The following is a 27,997-nucleotide window of genomic DNA, read 5'->3' on the forward strand; positions in this document are numbered from 1 at the left end:
TCCCTCCTCCTAGCTCTTCCTGGGTGATCCCAAGGCAGGCCTAAGAGGATCTCTTCTCAATGGGACCAGCCTGGAAAGTCTTAAGGGTAGAGGCGATCAGGAGACGCTCTTATGAGTCAGGATGAGGAGGAGCCTCCGTAAAAACCCAGCTATCTGTCTGACATTTAAAAGCAATCATACATTCTGCTGTCTACTTTTGTTTAGTATTCACACCGAGGTGCGGGAATTCCTGCTGCTAATCCCATTTTTTTTATTCGCCTCGTTCTTACTGCCCCATTAACTCCCCAAACAACAAAGTGTTTTGGGATCTTTAAATTCCAACAGATTGGATCGTAGTTCTTCTTTCGGAAATGTTACCGTTCCATTCCACTGTGGGAATTGTTAAAATCATCATTTAGTGCACAGATTTCACCATCTGTATCTGCATCCTGCCACCAACCGTTGTGTGTGCGTGTGTGTGTTAAGCTAATTTAGCATCCAAACTGCCAGCAGAGACACGAGTCGTTTTAGTTCAATAAAATCCAAACAAGTCAAAGAAATAATTATCTTAAGTATAAATCTAAACTCTGATCAGCCTGAGTCTGTTTAACATTTTTTAAATCAAATTTTACTTCTCCTTCATCAGCTCGCTCATCACGCTGTAAACTAGCTGAGGGGTTTGAGGGAAATTTATTGGGAGGCTGCTTCTTAAATGACCCCCCCCCCCCCTTCCTCCTGCTGCCTCTCGTGTCCTTTTAAAGTCCTGACCTCCCGTCCGAGTTATTAAACCTTTAATGTGAAATCCAGTGAGTTTCGTTGATCCATTATGACCTGCCAGATCCAGTTAGGCAGCTGGCCTCATGAATCCTCTCCACATCAGTGCAGCAACAAGCCCCAGCCATGCTGATGACCGGTTAATTCGGTTTCCGGGTCGGGACGAGCCGCTGCACACCGAGCAAGCTGCCACCGAGCTTCTGATCTCTTCTGATTGGCGATCGTCTCGTAGAGATAAGGCCTTGGAAATTCAAAGTGGCTCACAAGTAGAGAAGGGGATTCATCTTCCAAAAGCTTAATGGTCTTAAAGATTATCCTAAGGTCTTTCATTTTGACGGTCATTAGATGAACGTGATTAAATAACAGATGAGATCCGTTCCAGCTCCCGTGCGAGGCGGCACACTCGATCTTCGGTCAACTTTTTGTGCATCCGAGCATCGAGCTGCTTCTTGACTCTAAATCTGCCAGAATCACCGGGGGAACAGTGTCGGTCCTTTAAGGCAGCTCTTAGTTTTGTGTCCTTGTAAAAGCCTCTCTCCACCTTCTCGTCCTCACATCACTATAAATGATGCAGTATTTCCCCTACATGTGGGAGTAAAGAGCTGTCTTCCCTCTTTAAGACAATAAAACGGCCACAAATCTGTCAGTTTTATCTGTCTGTCTATCTGTCGGCCCTGATTCAAAATGCTTCTTACCTCAGGCTGAGCGGGACTAAATCCTCTATTTCTGACTCCTCTTTTTCTTTTTTTAAAAAGAAAAAAAAATACTGAATTGGCCACAAAAATCCATTTCTTCTAGTCAAGGATCTGATAAAGCACCCCGGGGTCTCTAATTTCATTTAAACTTCACTCTGTATTTCCTCAATCATCTGGTTTCTTCTATTTTAGGTTACAAAACAGAATGTATTGCAAAGAAAACCATTTGTTTTTTAATGTTTTCCCGGATCCTTGAACTCACAGAGCGTACAGTTTGCTAGAAATTGTGTTTCCTTGGATCGTGGCCCATTTCACTCTACATTCTATTTATTATTTGCTTCAACTGTTCCTTCCAGTTTCTCTTCTTGTTTTCTGTTGCTTTCAAACAAAATCCTTGGAAACCGCTTCCACAAAGTTGGGCGCAGACATGAGGATTGAGATGGTGCAAATGATGTTAAAAACACTAAAGGCCACCAGACACAGGCGGTCGATCACAGCTCCCGCAAATTTCCACTGGTCGGCCACGCTCTCGGCCTCATCCTGCTCCCGGAAGCGGTCTGCCATGTAACGAACCTCCTCCAGGATGGCCTGCAGCTGCGGGTCTCCCATCCCTGAAGTCGAGCACCCTCCAAGTCCTCCCGGTCCACCGCCAAAGCCCCCACCACTTGAGACAGTGCTGGGACACCCCATGGTATCCGGAGGGGGTGGGGAGCTGCAGAACTGAGAGGGCAAGTGGGGAGGTGGACTTCCTGCCACTCGTGGAGGTCCTGTGATGTTATTCCTCTGGACCGGTTCCGAGAGAACCGACGAGTCCTCGATGCTCTGGAAGCCCATGTAAAGAAGGTTCCCATTGTTGTTGGCACTGGACTGAGTGTGCAGGTGGGGGTGCCCCGCGTGAAGGGGGCCAGTCTGGAGAGGAGTCAGGTTCTGTGGGTGCAGCGGGTGGAGGGTGGGGTCCGGAGGGTTGGGGATGCTTCCACTTTGCGATCCCGAGGAACAGCGTCGCAGGTTGGGAGCGCAGGGAGGACGCTCGGGGTCATCGTTCTCCCCCGGGCGTTTCATCCGCAGGAACCAGGCGACCCACTGCAGCAAAACGAGCTGCACCTAGAGGGGGGGTGAGGGCATTCAGAGAGGCAAATTAAAGACACTCGTTATTTCAATATGCTGTGTTAGCAAGCTCCTGTTTCAGGAAGTTAGCTGGAGGAGTAGCAGACAGAAAACGGGGTTTTACTAATTATTATTCACAATATTCTAACATCTGCCCGCTGATTGGCTAACAGTAACTCAACTCTTCCACTGACTCGTTTGCCCTGCAAGGTTGATGTTTTATCTCCGCAAATAACAAAAGCCTGAAGGAGTTCTGCCATGTTGTGGAGTTGCTAATGCTAACAGTTAGCTGATAATAGCCAAGATGCTCGGGGCGGGGCTAATTTTCAGTGTGACGTAAATCTGTCTGGTTTTTTCTAATCCAAGCGTTTTCCCATCTATTTTCTGTGTGTGTGTGTGTGGGTGTGGGTGTGTGGGTTAGTCGGTTAACTTGACCTTGAAAGAAGAATAAAATACTGCAATCATGATCCACTCAGAGCTTCAGTTAAACCGGACTTCCTGTGTAATTTGTTGTGGTTTGGATCTGATTCTGTTTCCTACCCTGTGGTTTGTTAAACACATCTTCTGCGTTTGTCTGCGCATTAAAATCCTGGCAAGCAATGCCTGAGAAAAGCTCCTGAGGCACAGGAGAGGTTTTGTGAGGCTCCCTGCTGTGAGGACACACAAAACTCGGCCTTGAATTCAAACCGTTAGCTTACTGAGATCGACTAATGTTTTGTCACCGTTATGAGCCTGTGTTTCCAGATACAACACAGAATAACGAAACCATAGACTGGTTCAGATTTAAGAGTTCTGCTCCACAGAAACACACACACACACACACACTCCTGTATAAAACACCAACGTGTTCTTTGAAAGGGCAAACAGGCCCAACATCATCCAGATGGGTGTCTGGCTTCTAATGAGGGCTAATGTCCAGATGACCGCTCAATTAGTATCTGCAGACTTTACAAGTTGGGTAGCGGCTCCTGTAGCTGCGACTACTGATGCAGTTTTTGTGCAAACTCTAATTATGAACTGCACTCGTCCAATGCCCAAATCTGAACCTCATCAATTAGCTGGTTAATTGGCCATCAGACTGTTTGAGCGGGCCATTCATCAACAGAACGTCCTTGTGCAACGTGTCAATAAAGCATTTGCATGCTCACGCAGCTGACCTACACATTTGATGCTTGCATCAATTACACAAGTGAGGAACAGGGTTTTAAGAAAAGTTGTCACTTCAAATCATTTTTCCACGATTACAATGTTTCTTTTTAAAAACTAATTTTTTGCATAACGACGCCGCATTTTTCCCCACGGCGATAAACAGAAGGGAACTAGAAATAACGAGTAAGTGGAAACGAATCCGCCCACGTAGATCCAGATAGCTCTGAAATGCACTCCTGCTGAAGTCTGCGGCGAGGCGTTTGACAAAAACACTCAAGCAGACTGACACTGCTGTGTGAGTGACAGCCAAGGAAGTCGGAGAATCAAAAGAGAAACTAGCAGGAAGGCAGGGGAAGCACTAACGACCCGGGCAGAAGACTGTTTCTAACACTGGGATAAAGACTGACAAAAGGAATATATAACATCTGTAGCAAGTCGAGCGGATTTATGCATGTGTCTATGAATACATCTGGAGTGGGGATAAAAAGCGTCTGCATCAGCCTCACCCATTTGGGCATGTTTCCCCCGTTTGGGTCGTGGTGGTGATACTGTAGAACCACCACGGTGGCGATGACCGACATCCCAACGATGATCATGATACTGGCAAAGTACTGACCTAAGGAGGGGAAAGGATCAGGTTTTATTTGAAGTCACACAAAAACAACAAAGTTTCGAGTTGTGGGGGAAACTGCGAGGTTGTCTTTAGTACGAAGAAAAAAAGCTGCTTATACTGTAAATGTTAGCAGAAATAATCTAACTGACTGAGACGAGGGTAGTTTGTCTCGACTTTTTTTAAAACGCTGAAAGCAGCACTTTAATAATTATGACTTTTTTCTAAAGCTTTTAATCTGTAGATGTTGCATCTTCAGGCAAAGATTTGCATCTGCTTCTGTCTGCAGGGTTAGCTCTCTAAACATAATTTCCAGCAGTGGGCCGACAATAAATTCAGACTATAAAACTTTACCGTAAGCAGGTGGCTTGTATAAATTCAGTTTTTTACAGGTTGGGGGGGTATTTGACAGCTTTACTGCTTGCATGTTTTGACTGTATTTCATTTCCACACGTTGGATCCTACCATAGGATAAAGGGAGTGACATTTTGTGCAGATTATTAAAGTGGGATAAACTTGGCAAAGTGCGCTGCTGCGCTGGACAAGTGGATCAGATTGAATTAGATCCATTTTTGCATGACTTATTTTGACATTTGTGGGCTTTGGTTGATGAGTTTGACTTAATTTCGTGAGTCTTTGTGACCAAATTAATAAATAAACAGTATTTTTTTATCTAAGCAGTAATGATGCAACATATCAAATGTTGATGCCTATAAATGTTTTATTAAACATTTGATGCCATCAGCAGGAGCGAAACATTAAAACAGCGTTTACTACTGAGTTGCATCAGTTTTTCTTTTACCAACATCCACTAAGTGGTTAGGGAACGGGTGTTAAAAAAAAGGTACAAAAGTAAAGATGCTGTGATTCAGGATTTTAGTTGCTCAGAAATTTTGGGTTTTCTTTAATTTAAGGCCTTGTTAAGCCGGGTTTATTAAAAAAAAAACGAATATCCATCCTCTTCAAAAATTGCGTCCACACCACCTCGTTTAAAAAAAAAAACTCCATCCACACCTGAACGCATTGTTGAGGACATTCATAGGCATGCCAGACCTGTAGGCGGCAGGCGTTCCTCCGAATCCTATCCATTTCGTCTTCCGGCTCAACTTCAACATAGCATGAAACATTGCGGCTGCCTCGTTTGTGTGGACCGATGAGGTAGAATTGCTAAAAGACAAACAGCGCTTGGACGATTGATAACATGAGCACAGTTCCGAGGGCATCCATGATGCAGTGCAGGGGCATTCGATTCTGATCCTGGAAGGCCGGTATCAAGCACATTTTTGTTATTCCTCTGCTCCCACACACTAGATTCAGTGGTTGAATCACCTGTGCAGCAGCTCATCAGGCTCTGCAGAAGCCTGTTAATCACCTGCTGATTGAAATCAGGCGTGTTGAAGCAGAGTTAGAACTAAAACGTGCTGGATACCGGCCCTCCAGACCCGGAATTGAGTAGTCCTGTTGTAGTGTAAACACAAGTCGCCATGGGCCGTCAGCATTTTTGTCGCAGACAGTGACTTTGTGAAACCTACAACTCCAGTTACTTCTGTCCACAAAGAAACGCTTGGAACGGAGAAAATGCTAATTTTCACTTTGGCCGGAGTTTTTTTTTTTAAAGGATTTGTTTTTGATGTGTAAATCTGCGTTTTTCATGTGGATGACATCTCCCCTGTATTGCGATATTTATCGCCTCTGTCAGTGCGCCCCAGGGCAGCTGTGGCTACATCGTAGCTCATCACCATCAGTGTGTGAATGTGTGTGTGAATGGATGAATGATACACTGTAGTGTAAAGCGCTTTGGAGTCCTTACTCTGAGAGGCGGTATACAAGTGCTGATCATTTATCATATTGGCTCACTTGCTGCACTATTTCTGTCATAACTGATGACGACTCTGGGACTATTTTGAGAGAAAATTTGTTCTTTTGAAGATGCTCATAATTGAGGATAATCAGAAATGTTTAATATTTTGAATACTGTTAACAATTCATCATTAACAGTTGCAGCTCAGTGAGATCACGGCTTCACTCATATTTAGATATTTGTTCATTTTCTACGTGGTTATAGTTTTAGTAATAAGTCTGGACTGAAAGAGGATGGTGTGACATCACAACTAACCCCGCAACAAAATCTAGTTTTTGTTTTCTTTTTTCTTTTTTAAACAAATCCAGAAACAAAACCATTTTTTTCTTCTGGGAAAACCCTGATGCTGTCCAATTTTGTGCACAGCACTTAAAAATCATCCTTTGTTGCTGTGGTGAGATGTTTTAATCAGCTGTTGGTTTAATTTACTGATCAAACTCTGATTTTACGTACCTATTAGAGGGACGGAGTCAGATGTGGCGGGCATGATCTCTGCCACCAGGAGCATGAAAACGGTGAGCGACAGCAGCACGGTAATACCTGCGGCAGACAAACACAGACAGATAGCTCACATTGCTTTTAGCTACATTTTGTTAAGCAATCAATACCGTGGTTTAGCCTCTTCCCAGAGAGAAGCTCCACTGGGGTGTTTGGTGTTTTGATAAATGATCAGGGCTCATGATTAGATCAGGTTCGATTTATGGAAAGGACCAGCTAATGCCCAAACACACTAGATGGTCTGCTAAAAAGCAGCACTTCTACACAACAAACAGCGTCTTTTTAGACCGTTCAGACTTTGCTAGGAAACGCATCTCATACACTCACGTCCGCTACAGATTTTAACGAGTGCTTTGCTGGCATAACTGTCTCCAGTCAGAGCATTCAATTAAACCTCTGAGCTGAGAGATAAATTATGAACGCCCTGATGATGTTAGGTAAAATCATTCTTTGCACTCTCTTGTAAAAGCGTGCTTCTGTAACCCCAAGAAGCACAGCCTCTTTGTCCCGGTGTCTCCTTCATCAACTGGAAATGACAGCGAGGTATTTTCCTAGAAGACAGTGTCTAAGCTCTCCCTCGTATAATCAATGCACCAGCCTTAATTACATCAATAGGTTAATTGGCCGCATGTTGTGGGGCTTGAATGTTCTTTGGAGAAATGCTGCTAAACACACACGGTGCTGAAGCTGAGGATGTGCTTTGACAGTGCTGTTGTGGCTTCCATCCCACTCAGACATCATTTTAAAACTAGATCATAATCATTTATCCAAATTATAGCATGTATTTAGCTAGTAGATGATGTACTAATAGCTCTTTTAACTTGATTTTCTGAATCTTTCAGTTAAAAATTCAGGGTGGACATTCTCCAATTAGCTTTGTGGGTCTGCTTAACGTTCTGAAACTCAAACTGCTCACTCAGGTTCATCACTTCTCTCTTTCACTTTGATCCTTTCTCTCTCGTCCTTTTTTATTTTAAATTCATCACTCGTCTTTTTGCCATCTTCCCAGACCCACTGCTCTCTTTTCCCTCCCAAGTTATCCGGTAATCCTGCTCCTCCCACTCCTCCCCCTACCGTTTGGCCTCATTTGTGCCTCCTGATAATCTCCTGTGTACTCCTGTACTTTCGTTCTGCAGTCGTTCACTTTTAGCCCGTCTCTACACCCGGAATGGAAAATCAAGTCCTGCTGACGTCTAGCACTTGAACTCGAAATTACAAAGTTGCAAGGAGAGGAGAGCACATCTCAGCTAATAGAAGCTAACCTTAGCATTAGCGACTCCACCACATGGGGGAACACGTTCGAGCTTGTGTTGTTTGTGTAGATAACAGATCAGTGTTGCATTTTTTTATACCTAAAAAAGAAGGGTGAACATAAGCAGTGGACAAATCGCTTTGCTGTTAGCCTATGTTGCCCCCCCCCCCCCCCCCCCCAGCTGCTGATTGGCTAGTGGGCGGAGTCCCTGGTTGCTCTAGCTTCCTACAGCCATTTCCTGATTCAGAGTCTGACAAAAAGCCATATAACTGAATATAATATTCAACATCACTGCCATTTTTGTGCTAAATTGTGTTTTTGTGTAGCAAACAGATCGTCTCATGCTATTTTTGTCTCAAAAAAATCACACACACACACACACACACACAAGTGCTGCATCCCCTTCAACCCATGAGCTATGAGGGGCACACCCACTTTTTGTCCCAAAGCTGGCAGGGAGAACCAACCACTCCGACGTGAGCCGTGTTAAACCACGCTGTACCGAGCTGCTTTAGGCTGAGTAGTGCTGTTGGACAAACGGCTTTACTGAAATAACGATTGTATGCTCTCATTAAAATAAATTTGAAAACAATAAATAAACAATGTGTACACTTATAAAGGCATTGTGAAGTTTTGGTTATTAAATCTGTCCAGTCATCTGATTGAATATAATAAGCTAATATTAGCATCGGCTACATGCTAATGGTAATAGCAATTTTATCTATTTTCTAGCTGCAAACTTAACAGGTGGAAGTTGAAAATGGATGTTGGACTGGAAGATTCTTTTTGGGGACTTGGACTCAGACTTGGCCAGTGCAGTGACTTTACCTGGGCTCATTTTGGACTAATCCTCTGTGACTTAGACTTGGACTCAAACATCAAATACTCAAATGTGAACACACACACACACACACACACACACACACACACGCACGCACGCACGCACGCACACACACACACACACACACACACACACACACACACAGCACTGAAATTTCAGATTTATTTAACCTATTTGAGGCTTTTTTTCTGACTTGTTTTTGTTCCTTTGCCAAAACTAAAGACACGTTTTCTGTCTTGTCAGCACCTTTGTCTTTCTGGCCTGAGAACTTTCATTTGTATTAAAATTTCAACTTCTAAAAAACAAGTTTCTTCTCTAAATTTAGACTAATTTCTGAATACATTACCCCACCAAAATCTAGCTGTTATATTTCTCAGTTAACCAAAAACATAGATAAACCACTCAAAATAAAATCTTGTCTTTTGTCATTAATTATCTTTAAACCAGACAATAAAAATATGTTAATTGCTCTGATTACATTAAAAACTTGCAACAGGACTTCTCAAATCTAGAAACGTATCTAAATATTGAACATAGAGGACATTTCTGCTCTTATCAGTGGAAATCAGACATCAGCAAAACCTGCAAAAAATACTTCTATGCATGAAAACGGAATCAGAAAATAAAGTCACAATTTGCAGTCATTTGCATCTATCCTCCTACCTAACAAACAATGAACATAAATAGAGTTAGTGGAAGGACATCACCAAGGAAACCACTTTTCTGCAGAAGAACATCTCCCATCGTGTTTCTAGACTTCTGATGGCCAGCGGTGTGATGTCTGAAGCCCTGTGTTGGGCTTAAATGAGTTAGTTTGTTATTGTTTCACCCTTTAAGCGAAAAAAGTTAAACCTTGATTGTAAAATCTTTCTTCAGAAGGTCATCTGTAACTTGCATCTTTAAGAAACAAGAGGAGAGATACCTAATGTATGACAGGTTTTCAGCTCTTTTGGGAAAAATCTTGTTGAAATGTTTTTACGGGTCAAATAGTTTTTGTGACAGGCTGCAGGTAACTAAGTGTCTAAAGATCCATTTTTAAACTGGTTTTTTGTTAAGCTGCGCCAACACAACACAGATTTCTGTTTCTTTTATGCCCAAATAACTCATAGAGCTGAGCTCAGCCTGGATACCTCAGAAAATGTCAGAGAAGAAAAAACTAAATCAGCCAAGAGAAATTCAAAACCTTCAGCACTTTAAAAGATTACAATGCTGTCTGGTTCCTTCGAAATATAAAAGGAATGAGGAATGACTCAATATCTGCAGGAAACCAAGAGGACACAATGACTTGTTTTATTCCTGCTCTACTTATGTTTATGTTTATTTATTTAGCAGACACTTTTATCCAAAGCGACTTACAATTTTATAACCTATAGGGCATGTTGCGATCTGTGGGGGAAACCGGAGTACCCGGAGGAAACCCACGCATGCATGGGGAGAACACGCAACTCCACGCAGAAAGCCCGCAGCTGAGTTTCGAACCTGCAACCTTCGTGCTGCGAGGCAACAGCGCTAACAACTGCGCCACTTGAGCCGTTCCCAAACTAGTCATTTTCTGACTCGCACAGTAAAGACTTCCAACTCCAAATATCGGTAGACACAAACAGCACAGTTGAAGTAAAACAACTTCTATCCATCAATTAGACTTGCACGATGAATCAGCAACAACATCTCAGATGATGTTAGCCATTTTTTACATGACGTATCATAAAACCGGCTCGTCTGTATTGGTGAATATCAGTTTTCTTAGGGTGTTTGTATCGGGCTAAAGTTTCATATCAGTGCATCCCTACTTGAATAATAAATAGAAATGGTATTTTTTTTTTATTTGTGGAATTTTTCCCAAGACCCCAAACTTTGAGGAGTTTCAACAACCGACTGGGAAACACTGACTTACTGATGAATTAGAAAACTTTTGTTGTGAAAGAAACAGATGAAACATCAGAAAGAGGGTGTATTTTTCAACCTCAACACTTGAGGCAGAAGAGATATAAAAATAATGGCTTTTTGCATCTTAATCTAGATGACAATCAGACTAGATTATATTAGAAATGACTGGAAATTCTAGTGATTTTAAAGTTTACAGCTATTTTATTTGATCGTTTCTGAGACTCGTGTTGCTTTCGTCTGTTTATTCTTGAAAACACTAAAAAGGAGGAAATTTGTGTTTGAGGGATTAATTCTTTGTTGTAACAATGCCTCTTGGTAATAAATGTTATATCATCAGAAAGCCCGATAACTCACTTTTATAGTGAGATATCAGCCGTAAGGAATGTTCATTGAAAAATACAGCAGAATGTCTGGGTAGTGACCCCTAAAGTGCTATTATTCTATTGTTTGTTTTAACTGGTTTGGGGCTTTTAGATTCACATTTTTGAGGATGTAACCCACATATTTGACCTGTTGCCATTATCAGAACATCTGGGTAATTTTACCGGGCCTTTGCATGTCTCCATTTCACCGGCCCAGCCCAAAAAGACCAATTTCAGGGACCAAACGGGTATCTGAACTAGTGTCTGAAAAGGCCCACAAGGTGGGACTTGTGGTTAACTCATGCCGATTGTTGTAACTTATTGAGAAATGAAACTTAGCTGACGTCACCAAACAATCAGCATTTTTAAAATTGGGAGTTGCTGGTGAAGCAAAATGGAAGGAAAACCAAATAAGCAGCTTTGACACTGCTTTAAAACTCCCAACGCCGAAAAGATGGTGGAAACCCCACCAACAATGCCATATCTAACTTGAACCCATGCAATATGAAATATTCTATATGTAATATAGTATAAAGCTTTAATTTCTGTCATACAGCATGTCTTAATCCTGTACTAATTTATCTTAGGCTGCTGTTTCCGCAGAACCGTGGCTAATTATTTGCTTTTATATTTATACCCATATAATTGTAGCATCATGAATGTCCTGTTTATGACCTATAGGTCGAGCAGACATAAAGTCTCTGACAGCCTAATCTACATGAGATAGTGGCCAAGGTCTTTCATGCACTCTGCTCATCTGAACTGCTTCACTTTTGTTACCAAGCGAAGACGAAGAACTATTCTGATAAACACATAATCAACAACTTTGTTAATTACCTATAATAATGTGAGCCCAATGTTCAATCAATCTGTGAAATGACAATGTTTATTACTTGAGATTATAATCCTGTGATCAGTAGTATTTTACAAGTTATTATAATCTTGGACATTTGCACTAGACACTGAGGACACATAATGCTAAAGTCACACGACACATTTCCTTTTGGCTGATCCAATCAGAACCTTCGCATTCTGGGGCTAGGCGTGGTTATCTGTGGTGTTTGTGTAAATCCTCTTTTTGCACTTCTCTCCGTCCCCCAGATAGATTAAAGAGCAAGTCACCCCCTACCAGATTCTTACTCAACTCCCACTTCCTGTTTGAAAAATGCAACAAATGCTGTTGCCTAGCAGACCGAGAGGGCGGAGCTGCTAACAAATACACACACACACTCAGGCTCACAACGACATTGTGACATCATATGGTACCAGCTAACATTCTAGGGTACCTCTTAGCCAATAGCGATGGCAGATTTAAATTCAAATGCAGTACAGATTTTTTTACCTGACAACGGCAAAACGGACAGTTTTAGGCAGAAAATTAAAATTTTAACTAAAATGCACTAAAGTGCAAAACTATTGACTACACGTGTCTGCAGCACGATTAGACACACATTTATATAGTTTATCAGGAAAAAAAAGTTGATTTGGGGGTGACTTGCTCTTTAAGTTACAGCGTACTCTGACAGGATAAAATCTTTCTGTTATTAATGTCCGTGGACGCCTTTCGGTGCTTACTGCTGAAAGTCAGGAAAGGGACGGTTTTGTAAGAGGACACAACGGATGAGAGAACCAAGCCAGCATATTTTCCCTGGCATCTTCCCTTCTCCTAGAAATTTCCCAAAACTTCTTTAGTGGAAACACAACTATTATCTGTGGGACAGCAGTAGCTCAGGAGGTAGGATGGGTTGTCTAGCAATCGGACGGATCCTGACCAGAGAATGCTGCTGTTGTGTCCTTGGGCAAGACACTTAACCCACCTTGCCTGCTGGTGGTGGTCGCGGGGACCGGTGGCGCCAATGTTCGGCATGCCTTGCCTCTGTTAGTGCGCCCCAGGGCAGCTGTGGCTACATCGTAGCTCGTCATCACCAGCATGTGTGAATGGGTGACTGACTATGTTACGAAGCGCCTTGGGGGGTTGTAGAGCCCTAAGAAGGCGCTATATACATACAAATACAGGCCATTTACCATCTGTGCTGCTCTTTCTGTGGATTTGTGGTACTTGTACCGTTTAGTAAATTGTAAATTTAAGTAAATTTGATACTTTTCGTGTAAGGTTTAGAAACCACGGTTTTACATAAACAGTCCACCTGTTCTCATCCACTCACCCAGTGAGATTTTCTCCCCGGAGTCGGCTGGCAGCACAAAGATTAGCAGAGTCATAGACGAAAGCAGGACACATGGGATGAGCAGGTTCAGAGCGTAGTAGAGAGTCCGCCGCCGTATCGTTATAACAAAAGTCACATCTGGGTACGGCTCCTTACAACAATCATAGAAGACCTCATTTCTGGTGCCAGGGACACCTACAGGAACACAAAGAGACGGACTCTTATCTCTCTACAGGCAGATGCTTTCAGTGACGATGCAGTGCCACGCTAACCAATTAAGTCCCATTCTCCGTTGGGCATGTAGCCTGAAATGTCAGCGTCGGTCATCTGGAGGTCCAGCAGCCAGCCGTCGTAGGTCCAGGAGCCGAATTTTAGCTCACATTTCTGAATGTCAAAAGGAAACCAGCGAACATCCACGTTGCATGTGCTCATAAAGATTCCTGAGAGGGAAAAGAAAGACGTGGAGTTACAACCTGACAATCAATTGACGAGATGACTGTATTGACCCCTGCAGCTTCCTGCGGAGACCGAAAACAGATGTAGTGAAGGACTGTGTGGAGTCTGTCTTGAATATCAAATAGCTCATTAGAGCTTTCATTCACATTGACTTTTTTTTTTTTACACCACAATTATGTGAGAACGGTGCAACACAACTAATGACGCCCACTGTGGAGGGTTTATTTTAACAATGCCTCGGCCCACAGAGTTTACTGTGTTAAAATTCTGTCTCGAAGATGAAAGCAGAGACTAGATAATAAACAACCTCCACTCACAGGCATGTCTATTAAAAGAGAACTGGCAGCAGTGTTGTTGCACGTCGCTGCTTCTCAGATCTCCTTTCCCCTCAGCCTGCACACAGCTGTTCACTAAGCATCAGCCTCAGCAGAAGCAAACATCCACAGCATCACTGGGCCAGAAGAAAACACACATTTGCCACTTTTATCATGCTAAATAAATGTGCTCACACACGTGCATCAGCATGGCACACTTTCCAGGATGTAATCCAACCCCCCCCCCCCCCCCCCCTATGAAGAATCCCGGTGATTCATGCAGAGGTTGCTGGCAAACTGCATTCCTTAATGTACTTAAAGGAATAAACTAATCAAGCCTGTTAAGACATTCAGTCACACACTCACACACACACACACACAAAAGCAAAATGTCAATGAAGCCTTGCAGCTCTCAGAGACGTTCATTACAAGTCTGTCGACATGCAAATCAGCCCTCGGAGTTAAATGGAAGCTGAGTTTGGCAAACGCAGGAAGTTAGGCTTGAGAACAGAGGTTAATCTAAAACTATGGCTGTACATTTATTTCCATGTACTTCTTTAGAAATCAGTCATAAACACTGAGTTTGTGCATTTTCCTCATCTTGGTAAAACTATTTATATACACAGAAATAGAAATTGGTGTTTGCCTTTGCTTTCCATCTCAGCCAACCTGCCTCTCAATGGTTCCCAGTAACACTTGAGCAATTAAGGCATCAACTTTTTTCTTCAGTTGCTAGGAGCAACCTCAGTGTCGGAGCACACACACGGCTCCTAAAATCAAACAAAACTCACTTCCCAAGAAGCATTACAAACCCCGAGACAAGATTAGCTAGATGTAAATGTCACCAAATCAGATAAGAGCTCTAATCGGTTGCACCTTTTCTTCTGAAACACCAATAATCCCCCCCAAAAAACCACAAAATTACACATTTAATTACTTCATGTGGATTTTTGATTTACTGGCAAGGATATTTCTTATGGGTATAGGGTTAGGGTTGGCTCTACTTCTTCACTGGAGAGACCGCTTTTGTTCAGGAAGACCAACAGCCAGGGAAGATGTTGGAGCGCCCGTTTTAAAAGTTAGTTTCACTAAGATGAAATACTTTCAGCGGTTACTTGAAACGCACTCAGTCGATCTTTTCAAATCAATGCAAAAACACAGTTTAAATTATCATTGATGAACATTGTTGGTGTTTATTAATCCCAGTGGTGTGTCCAGATCTTTTAAAATGGGGTGGCCAAGTTGAGGCACAACTTTGTGCATTGGTGGCACCAATGGTTATGCTTTTTTTGTTTTACCCCCAAGCCTTTTGTGGACAATGAAAAGCTGATTTAAAGGTAAATTAGTGTGGTGGCACCTGGGGTGGCCAATCAGATTCCAGGGGTGGCATGTGCTACCCCAGGCCACTCCCTGGACAGGCCCCTGATTAATCCTTCACACATATAACTCCTGTTCTCGTGGTGTGTATAAATAACCGTCAGAGATTAGTAAAGAGCGTTCACAAACACTGACTGGTGTTTAGAAACGGGGTTTAGAAACTAGAATGGTGATATCAAGATGTCTTTTAGGCAAGAATTAGAAAACCTCTGAGGAACAGAAAGATCAAATCGGTGTTTTAAGTAGGGTTGTCCGATATTATCGGCCACTATTGAAATTATTATTGGAATCACTTTTTACTGTTTTAATGACACCACCTTTACATACATGCACATGTGATGAAACGGCTAATTCTCTCACTCAAAATGCCAAAATGTGACGAATCCAGTAAGATAATTTTGTTTGTTTTGCACATCTGGCCTAACTTAAATTTTAGTAGTTGTCATATGTTGCACAGATAATGTTTAAAGTAGCACTCCAAAAACTGATTTCTAAGAAAGTAAATATACACATATATATATATATATATATATATATATATATATATATATATATAATAGTAAATCCTCTAATACAGGCCGGTATTCAATTAAAGGCTGGGTCTCCAATTTTGGCCGGTGTCGGAGTCAACGGAGGATAATGGCCGGTCTCTTATTGTGGCCGGATGGAATGTGGTAACAAGCAAGTACGAGAGTCCCAGCGGCAGGGTTATAGTCCCCAAATCAACCAGCAGGAGGCAGTAGGGGTTCACGCAGACCTTTATTAGGCTTTTTCTTCAATGCTTTGTAACGCTACAGACACGATCCTCTATCATGCTCCTACCACACAGAGTCACGGTGTCAGTTAGCCATGCTAATTCAACCCGCTCCACAGACCACACATCACCTTCCCTGTGGCTTACCTAACACTCACACAACACGCAAATCAACACATAGGAACCAGCAGAACGATAGGAAACACATATAACACAATACCCAGAATGCACCTGGCTTACAACCCCAGCCAGGTCATTACACTATCAAGTTCAAAGAGAACGTGCTGATTATGCTGCAGAACACTCTGGAGAGCAGCAGTAGGGGGTGTATGAACTACAGTAATCCCTCGTTTATCGCGGTAGATGCGTTCCAGACCTGGCCGTGATAGGTGAAAATCCGCGAAGTAGGGACTCCCAGCATGCCCCTCGCGGGGATTCCCTCCACGTCGCACCTACGTCACAAACCGCGGCTATAAACGGAAGTCGCCTTTCCAGCTCAGTCATCATTTCTTCAGATTCATGATCAGAGTTTCCAACCTACCGATCAATCCAACGAACTATCAGCTCATAGTAAGTTATCTTACTTACTTCTGGAAAGCCCGGCATTTCCGTGTCACTTCGTTGACGCTCGAACGCTCGGGGGTTTCCTAGAGCAGCCGGCGTTTCACCGACGCTATCACTTCCGTGTCTGTGAAACCACGCTCCCTATTGAATTATCGTATGATCACATTCTCTGTGATCAGCAACGCGCTGTGCCGGACCGTAGGTACTGACACGCGATCGTTCATGTCGGTTCATTTCCTTTAATGTTTTCTGTCTTTTATTTGCACCTGAAGTGTATCGCTGCTGTGGAGCGGGGCGCATCAACTTGTCCTCCGACGCACAGATCACTGATGCGGCCGGCAAGCAGGGAGCGCTCAGCTGTTTTCGCGGTCGGTAGATCTGCCTCCTGAGCACGGCCACAGTAACAATCAGGTGTCGCCACCTCAAAAACTAATTTAACACGCGATCGTTCATGTCAGTTCATTTCCTTTAATGTTTTCTGTCTTTTATTCGCGCCTGATGCGTTTCGCTGCATGCTGTGGAGCGGGGCGCTGCGGGCATCACCTTGTCCTCCGACGCACTGTTCACTGATACGGCCGCCAAACAGCAAGCGCTCCGCTGTTTTTGCGGTCGGTAGATCTTTTAGAACTGCAGTTCAAAGGTAACTCATAAGGTGAATATATATGAACCCAGGCAGCAGTTTTTCTTTAGGATTGAGAGGAGATGCAGGAAGATAATAAACAGACAGGACAGAAAAATAGTCAAATAAAAACAAGTTGGTTTTTCTGCTGTTGCAACAAACAGACACAATTGAAGGTCATCAGAAGTGAGGAACAGAAAATGAAATAATTATTTTAATGTTTAGAGCAGCAGGAACTCCGAGAGGCTGCAGGCGCATCAGTGAGTTTGCGGCGCTGCGCAGGGGGAGGGGGAAGAGGGCTGAAGCAGGAACTACCGTTGTTAAAAGAAATGTGTTTAACTTTGAAAATGTGGGCGCACTTTTAATTGTCAAAAACTCCAGCGAACCATTAGTTCATTTTGCTCAAATAGAAATAGAGGCCTGCCTCTAATACTGGCCCTCCTTCCAATAAAGGCCTGGAGCTTGATGAGCTTGAGTCAAATACAGGCCCGGGCCTGTATTAGAGGATTTACGGTATATATATATATATATATATATATATATATATATATATATATATATATATATATATATATACACATTTTATTACATTTTTAGTCTGAGAGGTTAAGGTTGTTTAAAACTAGCTAATAAATCAAATTTGTATTCTTTTGCTAGTTTAAAGAATACTGGCCAAGCATGCTATGAAAACTAACCCTATTTTAAGTTATGCAATTTTTCTAGAGAAGAATTATTTTTCATTTTAGACTAAAAATAGTATAAAATGTCTAAAAATTAGAAATTAGTTTTTGCAGTGTAAAGTCTACATGTTGGGAGATATGTGATGCTAGCTACCTGAAATGATTTGTCATATTGGTTTGTTGGTTTAAAAAAAACGATATCGAACATCCCTAGTTGTAGGTGACATGATGAGGAAACTGAAAGTTGCTCTCTGGTTGTTGGTTTTTCTGGTCTGTCACTAGAATCTCTTTGGTGGAAAAAAGCCTAAATCTGCACACAGACTTCAGATTGTTCATTCTGCTCCCTCATTTCGTCCCATTTTTCTCCTTTCAAAGTTTCTCAACATGAGCCGACCCTCTCTGCTTCATTCATTGAACCCCAACTCTTCCTTTGATCTTTCCTCTAGCCAACTCTGATCTAAATCACAGCATAAAGCCGCTGTAAATACATTCAGCAGCAGTCCATCAATAAATCTGGCTCCTGAACTGAATTGATAGAGGGTCTCTTTGAGCTCAGTCCATGCTTCTTCTTTTTTTTTACCGTAGTGGGTAATTTCAGCTCTGACTCCCTCAGCTGCACAAGGGATTCTCGCCGAAGCTACTTTAATCTGAAAGAGCCTGAGAAAATACGAAGCAAAGACCCGTGAAAACCCGAGGGAGTCATTGCCTTCACAGACTTGCAAGGGTCTCGCGTTTAGGTTAAGACAGGAGGCGGAGGAGGCGAGCGCCTCCTATTTATAGATGTTAGAGCACTGTAACCAGTTCCTAATCCGTATTGCTGTTTTATCCCGATGAAATATTAATACCAAGAGTATAAACGAGGAGACATGCAGGGACGGCGGAGTGAGATGCTGCAGCAGCACTTCTGGGAACCGAGTGAATCCAAAAAGGAAGAAAAATACACACAGGAAGTACATTTTAAACAATATCAAAAGAGGAGACCTACCAGGTGGCAGGTACTTGGCAAAGCCGCTGGAGTTCACCAGAACATTAGTCTTAAAGGTGGAGTCAAAGTCATCATCTGCACTGAGGAGGGACAGGGGAGGAAGTGACATCACCTGACGACAAGTCTAAATGTGTGTGAAGCATGCGTTCAGGTGATTTACCTGTTGTAGAGCAGGATGTCCGGCGTCCAGATCTGATCTGTGGTGAAGCGGAGGTTTTTCACTCCAGGGTGTTCGCTCTGGTTCCACTGGAGGTAGTGGTCGAACCAACTCTTTAAACACACATAGATAAACACTGAGACCCTTCAGGTCACAGCCCAGCCACATCGTTTCAACACAAACCCCATTACATAACGCTGAGATAATATTTTCTTGGACTAAATTTAGCATTGATCATAATTGCCAAGACATCCTTTCATTAAGTTAACAGCACGCAACGGCGAAACACTTATTAACAACTGAAGTTGCATTTTATTTCTCTTTATGCTGAAACGTTTTGATTATGCGAAAGTCAGACTGCTGTGTGAAGTATTTGTCAGCACATCTCAGCGATGTAATTTGGGTTATGTTCTGGACTCTGTGGAGGCTAACCTTCTACCACCTGAAACATATTAATGACTACAGCACACGTCTTAGGAGAGGGTCTCACTAACTTGCTTGGTTACATCCAGGAGGAGACTCCTTATGACATAAGATACTTTTTTGTTCTCTTCTAAATTTAGAGGTACTGGGTCACAGCAAGTTTCATGACCTTAATTTCCACATTACAGATTATATCAACTAGTTCATAAAGAGTAAAAAACACCCAGAAAAGATGAATTCTCACCATCTGTAACCACATGTTGGAGGTTAACACTTGGTTCTTCTCATCCTGCAATAATTTTAAAGCATTATTAGTAAAATCAACTTTGCAATCATATTTTTCGCACTTACATGGTGTATTAAAGGATTAGCATTCGTCCAACAAGTTTTAATCACATGCTGCCTTACTAAAGTTTTAATCATTTTTGAGTCAAATCCCATATTTGGCAGATGCCTTTGCCCAAAACGACTATTGAGGCTAACTATAAAGGGTCAGGCAGTGTGAGATGGTCAAATAACAGCTCTTCACTGTCTCAGAAGGGAGTCTAAATCTCCTCCCTTTCCGGTCGGCTCATGGGTCCCCGGAAGAAGGAAAAAATGAATGCAAGCCAACGGGGCTAAAAATGCTATTTTCTAATCCACTTTGCCTTACGCCCTAGATCGCACATATGTTGTACTGCAATTGAAATAAAAAGTAATGATGGGTGTTTCGACCATGCCAGTCAAGTACTTTGAGATTTATTAGCTTGTAAAAGTTCGTAATTAGCATGACTACAAACTAGAAATCGACACGTCGCACATGTGATGTCGTCACATAATCTCCTCTCCCCAAAGTAGCTGCTACTTACCAAATGACCAGATTTATGGTGGTTCTTTCCTCCTGTGGGAAGTTTGTTGAACTTACAGCAATTTTCCCTCTGTTTTCTCTGTGTCTGGTTCGATGACGTCACTTTCATGAAGTGCATTTTTAGTCCTGGACTTATTTTCACAGAAAACCTAAAATAGCATTTCCCTATTTTCGAAAATAAGCGCATTCTTGGTATCAAAATGTGTCTTTAAAATTCACAGACGTCATGTGTGAAATCCATGACACAAAACAAGCGGAATTTGAAAATTGCGTTTTTTGCCCCGCTGACTTGCGTTAATTTTTGCGTTCTTCCGGGGACCCGTGGTCCAGAAGTAGATGGATGTGACTTAGGCTCCCTATACGATTGCGGTTCTGATGTCAAAGTTTTTCAGCCCTCTGGAGCCCCCTTGTGGCATGTGGGCACCAAGCAATTACTTGCCTTGCCTGTTGGCACACGGCACCCCTAGTAGAGGCAAAGTGAAGAGACAAATGTGAATTCTTAAGTCTATCTCCTGTTGTTTTACTGTTTTGTCATTCAGTTATGTATCCATCATGAGGATGTGGCGGGTGGAAGCAGCGATGGCTGGGTGCACGTACCACATCCATGATCTGTATCAAACTGAGGGTAAAGAAGACGGTAAGAGGGTGAGAGTCGTTGCCAACAGGCCGCTCCATCCGGTTGTAGTCCTTCAGAAGGTTCTTCAGCAGTGTCCTCTGGTGAGGCCCCTGCAACGACACTGAAGAAGCAGAAAAGAATTACGTTTAAATCTGCTACAATAATTTTAGCTGAACCTTTCATGGACTGTGTTTTGAAAACAACACCTTTCCAGCACCTACAGTGCAGCTCTAAACCTAATTCCAAAACCGTTTCAGTCTAGGTCGCACCCTCTAATCAATCTTATCTAATCAAAACTACCATTCTCACACAATAGGGCCTAATGACTTCAATGACTCTTCAGACAGTAGGAAGAAGGGGTATTCATAGGTAGTGTCAGCTCGTTAAACAACAACAGACAGCTACAGTTTATAAGCTCAACCCTCCCATATTCCAGTCAGAATTGATGAAGCTCCTCGGATGAGAAGCAAAACGTCTTCAAGAAACCAAAAAAAAAAAAAGTCCAGTTGCCTTCATTCCAACCCCTTTGGATTATTTTGAAGAGGGAAGAAAAACTTCTCTGATGTTCAAGTGAGACTAAGGAAATTGAAAAAGTAATGAGTAGCCGGTTTAAAAGAGAAGTTGAACGTTTTTCTTCTAAAGAAAATCCTTTTAGAGGAATAGAAAAGTGTCAGGAAAAGGCAGTGAAACAGGAAATGTAATAATGAAATTAGCACAATATTTTATCACCATTAGTCACACTTGTCTCTGCTTTTAAGGTTCAAGCTATTCAGACGAGACGTGAAGGAAACGTCCTGCTCCTCAGACAGAATGAAATATTCTGCATTAATACAGATTAATACATTTTAGAGGGGAACACTAAGAGGATTTGGTAACCCAATTAGAAATAACAAGAAATCTGATCGGGACATAACCGACTCAGATTGGTGTCTAACTGGGTTAGCTTAGAGGCCTGGAGGTCCACTGTAATTTTTAGAAGACAAATAAACTACAAATGATGTGAAATTAATATTTTCAGAGCTTTACATCGCATTAGAACACCCAAACAGGAGCTTTTCCTAAGATTTATGTTTTCTAATCTACTCAAGATTCACTGTAAAAACAATTTAATGAGGTATTAAAATGGCAAGTTGTGACATGTAGAATCAATTAATTACAAAATGAAAAATTTAAATGAACTGTAAAAACAGAAAAACTTCATATAAGTTAACGTAAACAAGGACTCTCATTGCATACATTCTGCTGAACTGGGCCTGAAACCTGAGTCAAAGAAATTGGGTTTCCCGCTCAAATTTAATAATAAGTTGAGCTGTTCCACAGATTAGGAACTGCCACCAAACGGGTGCTGTATATTCTGCTTTTGAGCTTGGATATAAAAATGTCACCAAAAGCAGCCTGTTCATAGACTTGGATGTCTGAGGCTGTAATAGTTAGGTGGCACCTTAAAAACGACTTAACACCCATCCATCCATCCATCCATCCATTTTCATCCGCTTATCTGGAGTCGGGTCGCCGGGGCAGTAGCCTAAGGCGAGAGGCCCAGACTTCCCTCTCCCCAGCCACTTGGGCCAGCTCCTCCGGGGGAATCCCAAGGCGTTCCCTGGCCAGGTGAGAGACATAGTCCCTCCACCGTGTCCTGGGTCTACCTTTAGGTCTCCTCCCGGTTGGACGTGCCCAGAAAACCTCACCAGGGAGGCGTACAGGAGGCATCCTGACCAGATGTCCGAGCCACCTCAACTGGCTCCTCTCGATGTGGAGGAGCAGCGGGTCTCCTCCGAGCCCCTCCCGAATGACCGAGCTTCTCACCCTATCTCTAAAGGAGAGCCCAGCCACTCTTCGGAGAAAACTCATTTCGGCCGCTTGTATCCGCAATCTTGTTCTTCCGGTCACTACCCAAAGCTCATGACCATAGGTGAGGGTAGTAACGTAGATCAACCGGTAAATCGAGAGCTGCGGCTTCTGACTCAGCTCTCTTTTCGCCATGACAGACCGGTACAACGCCCGCATCACTGCAGATGCAGCACCAATCCGCCTATCGATCTCACGCTCCAGTTTTCCCTCACTCGTGAACAAGACCCCGAGATACTTAAACTCCTCCACTTGGGGCAGGACCTCATCCCTGACCCGGAGAAGGCATTCTACCCTTTTCCGAATCAAGACCATGGTCTCAGATTTAGAGGAGCTGATTCTCATCCCAGCTGCTTCACACTCGGCTGCGAACCGCTCCAGCAAAAGCTGAAGATCACGTTCTGATGAAGCCAACAGGACCACATAATCTGCAAAAAGCAGAGACCTGATCCTCATGCCACCAAAATGGATTCTCTCCACACCTTGGCTGCGCCTAGAAATCCGGTCCATAAAGGTTATGAACAGAATCGGTGACAAAGGGCAGCCTTGGTGGAGTCAAACTCTCACTGGGAACGAGCCCGACTTACTGCCGGCAATGCGGACCAAGCTCCGACACCGGTCATACAGGGACCTAACAGCCCGTATCAGAGGACCTGGTACCCCATACTCCCGGAGTACCCCTCACAGGGCCCATCGAGGGATGCGGTCAAACACCTTCTCCAAATCCACAAAACACATGTAGACTGGTTGGGCAAATTCCCACGCACCTTCCAGAATCCCCCTAAAGGTATAGAGCTGGTCCAGTGTTCCACAGCCAGGACAAAAACCACATTGCTCCTCCTGAATCTGAGGTTCAATAATCCGACGGACCCTCCTCTCCAGAACCCCTGAATAGACCTTACCAGTAAGGCTCAGGAGTGTGATCCCCCTGTAGTTGGAACACACCCTGCGGTCCCCCTTTTTAAATAAGGGGACCACCACCCCGGTCTGCCATTCCAGTGGAACTGCCTCCGATGTCCATGTGATATTGCAGAGCCGCGTCAGCCAACACAGCCCCACAACATCTAGAGCCTTAAGGAACTCCAGGCGGATCTCATCCACCCCCGGAACCTTGCCACAGAGGAGCTTTTTAACCACCTCAGTGACCTCAGCACCAGAGATTTGAGAGGCCAACCCAAAGTCCCCAGACTCTGCTTCCTCAGTGGAAGACGTGTCAGTGGGATTGAGGAGGTCTTCGAAGTATTTTGCCCACCAATCCACAACGTCCTGAGTAGAGGTCAGCAGCACACCGTCCCCACTATAGATATTGTTGGTAGCGCACTGCTTTCCCCCCCTGAGGCGCCGGATGGTGGACCAGTATCTCCTCGAAGCCGTACGGAAGTCTTGCTCCATGGTCTCACCGAACTCCTCCCATGCCCGGGTTTTTGCCTCGGCGACCACCCGAGCTGCGTTCCGCTTGGACTGTCAGTACCCGTCAGCTGCCTCTGGAGTCCCACAGGCCAAAAAGACCTGATAGGACTCTTTCTTCAGCTTGACAGCATCCCTAACTGCCGGTGTCCACCAGCGGGTTCGGGGGTTGCCACCACGACAGGCACCGACGATCCTGCAACCACAGCTCCGGTCGGCTGCCTCAACAATGGAGGCACGGAACAGGGTCCATTCAGACTCCATGTCCTCCGCCTCCCACGGAACATTTTGGAAGTTCTGTCGGAGGAGGGAATTGAAGCTTCTTCTGACAGGAGACTCTGCCAGATGTTCCCAGCAGACCCTCGCAATACGTTTGGGCCTGCCTGGTCTGACCGGCATCCTCCCCCACCATCTGAGCCAACTCATCACCAGGTAGTGGTCAGTTGACAGCTCCGCCCCCTCTTCACCCGAGTGTCCAAGACATGCGGCTGCAGGTCAGACGAAACAACAAAGTCGATCATCGAGCTGCGTCCTAAGGTATCCTGGTGCCAAGAGCACAAATGGACACCTTTATGTCTGAACATGGTGTTCATTATGGACAATCTATGACTGGCACAGAAGTCCAATAACAAAACACCACTCGAATTCAGATTGGGGGGTCTCCTCCCAACCACACCTCTCCAGGTCTCACTGTCGTTGCCCAAGTGAGCGTTAAAGTCCCCCAGCAGAACATGGGAGTCACCGGAAGGAGCGCTTTCCAGCACCCCCTCCAAGGTCTCCAATTAGGGTGGGTAGACTCAAATGTAGTTTGGTGCTTGAGCACAGACCACAGTCAGAACCCGTCCCCCCACACATAGACGGAGGGAGGCTACCCTCTCATTCACTGGGGTAAACCAAAACGTTCAGGCACCAAGATGGGGGGCAACTAGTATGCCCACCCCTGCTCGGCACCTCTCAGTGGGAGCAGCTCTAGATTGGTAGAAAGTCCAACCCCTCTCAAGGAAACTGGTTCCAGAGTCAGAGCCATGCGTTGAGGTGAGTCCGACTATATCTAGTCGGAACCTCTCAACATCACACACCAACTCAGGCTCCTTCCCCACCAGAGAGGTGACATTCCATGTGCCAAGAGCCAGCTTCTGTAGCCGAGGATCAGACCGCCAAGGTCCCCGCCCTCGACTAGCACCCGTCACACACTGCACCCGACCCCTTTGGCCCCTCCCACGAGTGGTGAGCCCATGGGAAGGGGGACCCACGTTTCCTATTTGGGCTGTGCCCGGCCGGGCTCCATGGGTGAAAGCCCGGCCACCAGGCGCTCGCCAATGTGCCCCACCTCCAGGCCTGGCTCCAGAGAGGTGCCCCAGTGACCCACGTCGGGCGAGGGAACATGGTTTCCATATAATTCATCATAAGAGGTCTTCGGGCTGCTCTTTGTCTGATCCCTCACCTAGGACCTTGAACGACTTAACACTGATCGTGAAAAGACGATCGGCCATTGTAGGAAAGATTTTACATCCTGTGAGAGACGATAGGAGAAATAAATAAATCTAAAATAAATGCTGAGAAATTAATTTGATTTCTTCATCAAACAAATGTTCAAAGATAACCTAAGTAAACACAAAATGCTGTTTTCTGTTTCCTTCATTGATTAAGGAAAACAAACCTGTCCAAAAACACTTTAGGTGCTCTAGGTGAAAAAGTAGTTGTTAAATCATGAATAAGCTGTGATTAATAACATTATTAGGATAGCTAAGTTGAGTTTTCCCCAGCCACACACAGGCCTGATTACTGCCAGACCTGTTGAATTAAGAAATCACTTCAACAGAACCTGTCTGACAACATGAACCAGACTAAAAGATCTCAAAAAGCAACAAATCATGTCCTGTTGGTAAATGGCCTTCTAGGGTTCTACAACCCCCCATGGCACTTCTGAACACAATCACTGATGCATGCACACATTCACACACCGGTGTTGATGAGCTACATCGTAGCCACAGCTGTCCTGGGCCACTCTGATGAAGGTGAGGCTGCCAAATCCTGGTGCCACCTGTTCTTCCAACCACCACCAGCAGCCAAGTTGGGCTAAGTATCTTGCCCAAGGACACAACAGCAGCATTCTCTGCCGGGATTGATCCCACAGCCCTCCGATTACTAACCCTAATCCGCTCCGCTGCACTGCAGACTCACTGGGTTAAGACAAAAAAAGCATTCATGGGAGATTCCAGAAACCAAAACCTCTGTTGTGTTGACCAAAATGAAAAAGGCCCATCACAAGAACAAGATAAAAGTGGAACTTTAGGGAAGACGCCTGCCCCGTTACATCCAGAGTAAAACAAATCTTGCATTTCAGAAGAGGAACATTGTACCAATAGTCAAGCACGGCGGTGGTAGTGTGATGGTCTAGGGCTGCTCTGCTGCTTCTGGGCCATGAACCAGGAATTTAGCTCTCTTCTACAAGTTCTAAGGAGCAAAGCCTGACCTTTGACTTTAAACAGGAGAAGCAGGCATCGATGCTTCTCCATGCATTTGACTGAATCTGTTTATCAAGTCTGAAAGTATAAAGGTCACCTGTACTCAAGTATCAATGGCCGTCCAATGAGCCAAAGGTTGTACGACCCAAATGCATCGACTTGTTTTCATTTGAGTCAATTGAGTTTTCTCCATCTGTGATCATGTAACTCTGAGACAGGAAACAGAGATGTTGGTTAAACTGTGCAGCAAATAAATAAATAAATAATGCACCGGCTGAAACTGTGACAGTGACGCAGGGGAAGGAATCAGCGAGCGCTCCCAACAGTTTGCTTCAAAGTGTTTCAGAATGATGGAAAAGTCCTGGATGTTTTGTTTTTTTTGGCCTCAGAAGTCAGTCTGCAGCAACGCAGTGAAAAACTTTTACTTTTCCCATCTCTGTGTCTTTTATGCTGTAGGAGTTTTGATCTACAGCATTCTCCTAAACACAAACTGAAACAGCTTTTCTCTGCTGCCTGTAGGGAAACTTCACCCACTCTCTCAGCTCCGACATCCTCGGCATCAATCCGGCTGCAGCAACACGGAGGCCAGATGGAAGAGCTGATTTATACCTGTCATCAAACTGATCTGGTTTTGCTTTTATGCAGGGGGTTCCCCTTGATGCGAGCACAGATATGGAAAAAAAAGACAATGTTAGGATGATGAAATGTTCCGACAGCTCTGATTTTTGCCTGCATGCTGTGTCTGTCATCTGATATTCTGGATGTCAATCTCCCTGTTAAAGCATGTCATGCAGTCCTGAACATATGCTGTGTGCGCAATCATCCAAGCAAACAGGTGAGCCAGATTCTGACTTTACTTCTCCTGGAGTCTTACCTCCACTTCAAATTCCGCCTCATACACGAAGCACCAAAAACACACTCCTGCTTCCTAATTCCTACTAAATACCACCGCTGCAGCCAGATTCTGAATGAAAAGAGGCAAGAGATGCAGGCGGGCTCACCGTTGATCAAAGCGGAGAATCCAGAGAGGAGCAGAGCCATGGAGTGCCACATCCTTGTAGTTAACAGCCGGGGGAGGAGAGGAAGCAGAAGAGGAGAAGCTCTCGCTGCTAGGGGAAGAAGGAAAGAAGGAGGAGACAGACTGCTTGGAAATCTTCGCTCTGCATCCAGTCGGCATCAGATGGCAGGAGTCTGAGCAAGCGTGTGCTTGCTGGAGGAGAGGAGAGGTAGAGGAGGAGGAGGAAGAGGAGGAGGACATGGTTGCTGTGCGCTCTGTCTCTTTGGGAGGTGGGCCTAAAATTG

At 44.1% G+C, this 27,997-nt stretch overlaps 2 protein-coding genes across 2 annotated transcripts in view; one reads left to right on the plus strand and one right to left on the minus strand.

The window, feature by feature from the left end:
- Positions 1–20,927, plus strand: part of snx27a (sorting nexin 27a) — a 53,121-nt gene extending 32,194 nt beyond the window's left edge. The window contains exon 13 of the mRNA XM_070547488.1: positions 20,896–20,927. Within this exon, the coding sequence (XP_070403589.1) occupies positions 20,896–20,912 (17 nt within the window). The 3' untranslated portion in view covers positions 20,913–20,927. The remainder of the gene's footprint in view (positions 1–20,895) is intronic.
- chrna11 (cholinergic receptor, nicotinic, alpha 11) lies at positions 719–27,991 on the minus strand. Its single transcript, XM_015973582.3, has 10 exons — positions 27,697–27,991; positions 20,954–21,093; positions 19,754–19,798; positions 19,090–19,199; positions 18,930–19,009; positions 13,453–13,620; positions 13,181–13,375; positions 6,629–6,715; positions 4,211–4,320; positions 719–2,552 (listed from the first exon to the last, which is right to left on the minus strand). Exons 1-10 carry the CDS (start codon positions 27,746–27,748, stop codon positions 1,830–1,832), a joined length of 1,710 nt encoding a protein of 569 aa, XP_015829068.1. The 5' UTR covers positions 27,749–27,991; the 3' UTR covers positions 719–1,829.
- Between the last annotated feature and the right edge of the window lie 6 nt (positions 27,992–27,997).

The sequence above is a fragment of the Nothobranchius furzeri genome, chromosome 19, assembly GCF_043380555.1.
Source record: "Nothobranchius furzeri strain GRZ-AD chromosome 19, NfurGRZ-RIMD1, whole genome shotgun sequence".
Lineage (NCBI taxonomy): Eukaryota > Metazoa > Chordata > Actinopteri > Cyprinodontiformes > Nothobranchiidae > Nothobranchius > Nothobranchius furzeri.

What these genes read in the sequence shown, in the direction of transcription:
- chrna11 (XM_015973582.3), bottom strand. Translation starts at nt 27,748, where the DNA reads ATGTGGCACTCCATGGCTCTGCTCCTCTCTGGATTCTCCGCTTTGATC. An exon ending in CCAACATGTGGTTACAGATG is followed by an intron (nt 19,200 to 19,753) that starts GTGAGAATTCAT and finishes GTGTGTTTAAAG; the next exon opens with AGTTGGTTCGACCACTACCT. An exon ending in GACATCCTGCTCTACAACAG is followed by an intron (nt 19,010 to 19,089) that starts GTAAATCACCTG and finishes GTCCCTCCTCAG; the next exon opens with TGCAGATGATGACTTTGACT.